This window comes from Chondrus crispus, genomic scaffold (genome assembly GCF_000350225.1).
Source record: "Chondrus crispus Stackhouse genomic scaffold, scaffold_397, whole genome shotgun sequence".
Lineage (NCBI taxonomy): Eukaryota > Rhodophyta > Florideophyceae > Gigartinales > Gigartinaceae > Chondrus > Chondrus crispus.
In genome coordinates, this window is record NW_005179292.1 from 43,225 (window position 1) to 44,195 (window position 971).

At 44.5% G+C, this 971-nt stretch overlaps 1 protein-coding gene across 1 annotated transcript; it reads left to right on the plus strand.

Annotated features, from left to right (window-relative positions):
• Window positions 1-579: 579 nt before the first annotated feature.
• On the plus strand, window positions 580-711 carry CHC_T00001117001 (hypothetical protein). The gene has a single exon (XM_005718379.1). The coding sequence runs from the start codon at window positions 580-582 to the stop codon at window positions 709-711; it is 132 nt and encodes a 43-aa protein (XP_005718436.1).
• The last annotated feature ends 260 nt before the right edge of the window (window positions 712-971 follow it).

The following is a 971-nucleotide window of genomic DNA, read 5'->3' on the forward strand; positions in this document are numbered from 1 at the left end:
GCCTTGCCCTTTGCGCAAACTTTTGGAGGTCCACCTCTGGTTTCAATTCAATGACGCAATGGTGCTCATCCTTGTCACTTAAAAACAGCATTTCGCTGCGTCCACATATGAGGCTAAGCGCAATTGTAGCCATGCATTGCATGCAACTCACAGGTTAGCTTCACGGCGTGTTGTTTGATTTTGCATAGCTCAAGACTGGAGCGCCTCTCAGCCTTAAATTACCTTTCCTTTCATATGATATGCATGTCAGATTTGCATCATGTGGGACATATCATCACCCATTGCTTCCTCTCTTAAGAAAACTGGGAACGACAGTCCTGGGTCCATGTTTGTCACATATACGATACAGATTTACTGGAATATCATTTTTCCAAAGTACAGTACGAGGAGTTGTGAGCAATGATAGTCGCAGAAATTTAACAGGCAACAGTATTGCATTTTCGAAAAGCTATCCCCCAAACTGAAGAAGGATGGCACGTTATCAATAGAATACGGCTTGTTTACTCTCTTTGCAGCTATCTCGAGTGCTTCGTGCATTCGCATTGAGAGAACTGAAGTGAAGTTGATGCTCCCGATGAGATGTTGTTTTTGGGGCTCAGAGCGCCGCTCAAAAACCCATTTTATGTATTGCTTTATCATACCTGTCACGTCCCTTGCGGGAACAACGAGCGCACCTCAAGACTTATCTTAAGAATTCCAAGGAGATTGTGATACGCTTAAACGTTTTCTGTGAATGGTGAGTGGTACATACGGCAGAAGAAAAGGGACGACAGTCGTGGAAGATACTGTAACAGTTAGTAGTGTAGGGGGGCAAACGGTGAATAAAAACACTTGGTTCGTTGGGGCGTAAATTGTGAAGAGTCGAATCATGGTTAGGCTCGAAGCAAGATGCGAAAGTGAGTGACGGGGTTGATTACATTTGCAAGTTATAAAAGCGAGAGGTGTTGGCCTCGTCCTGCGACGAGGCTATA

What these genes read in the sequence shown, in the direction of transcription:
- CHC_T00001117001 (XM_005718379.1), top strand. Translation starts at nt 580, where the DNA reads ATGTTGTTTTTGGGGCTCAGAGCGCCGCTCAAAAACCCATTTTATGTA.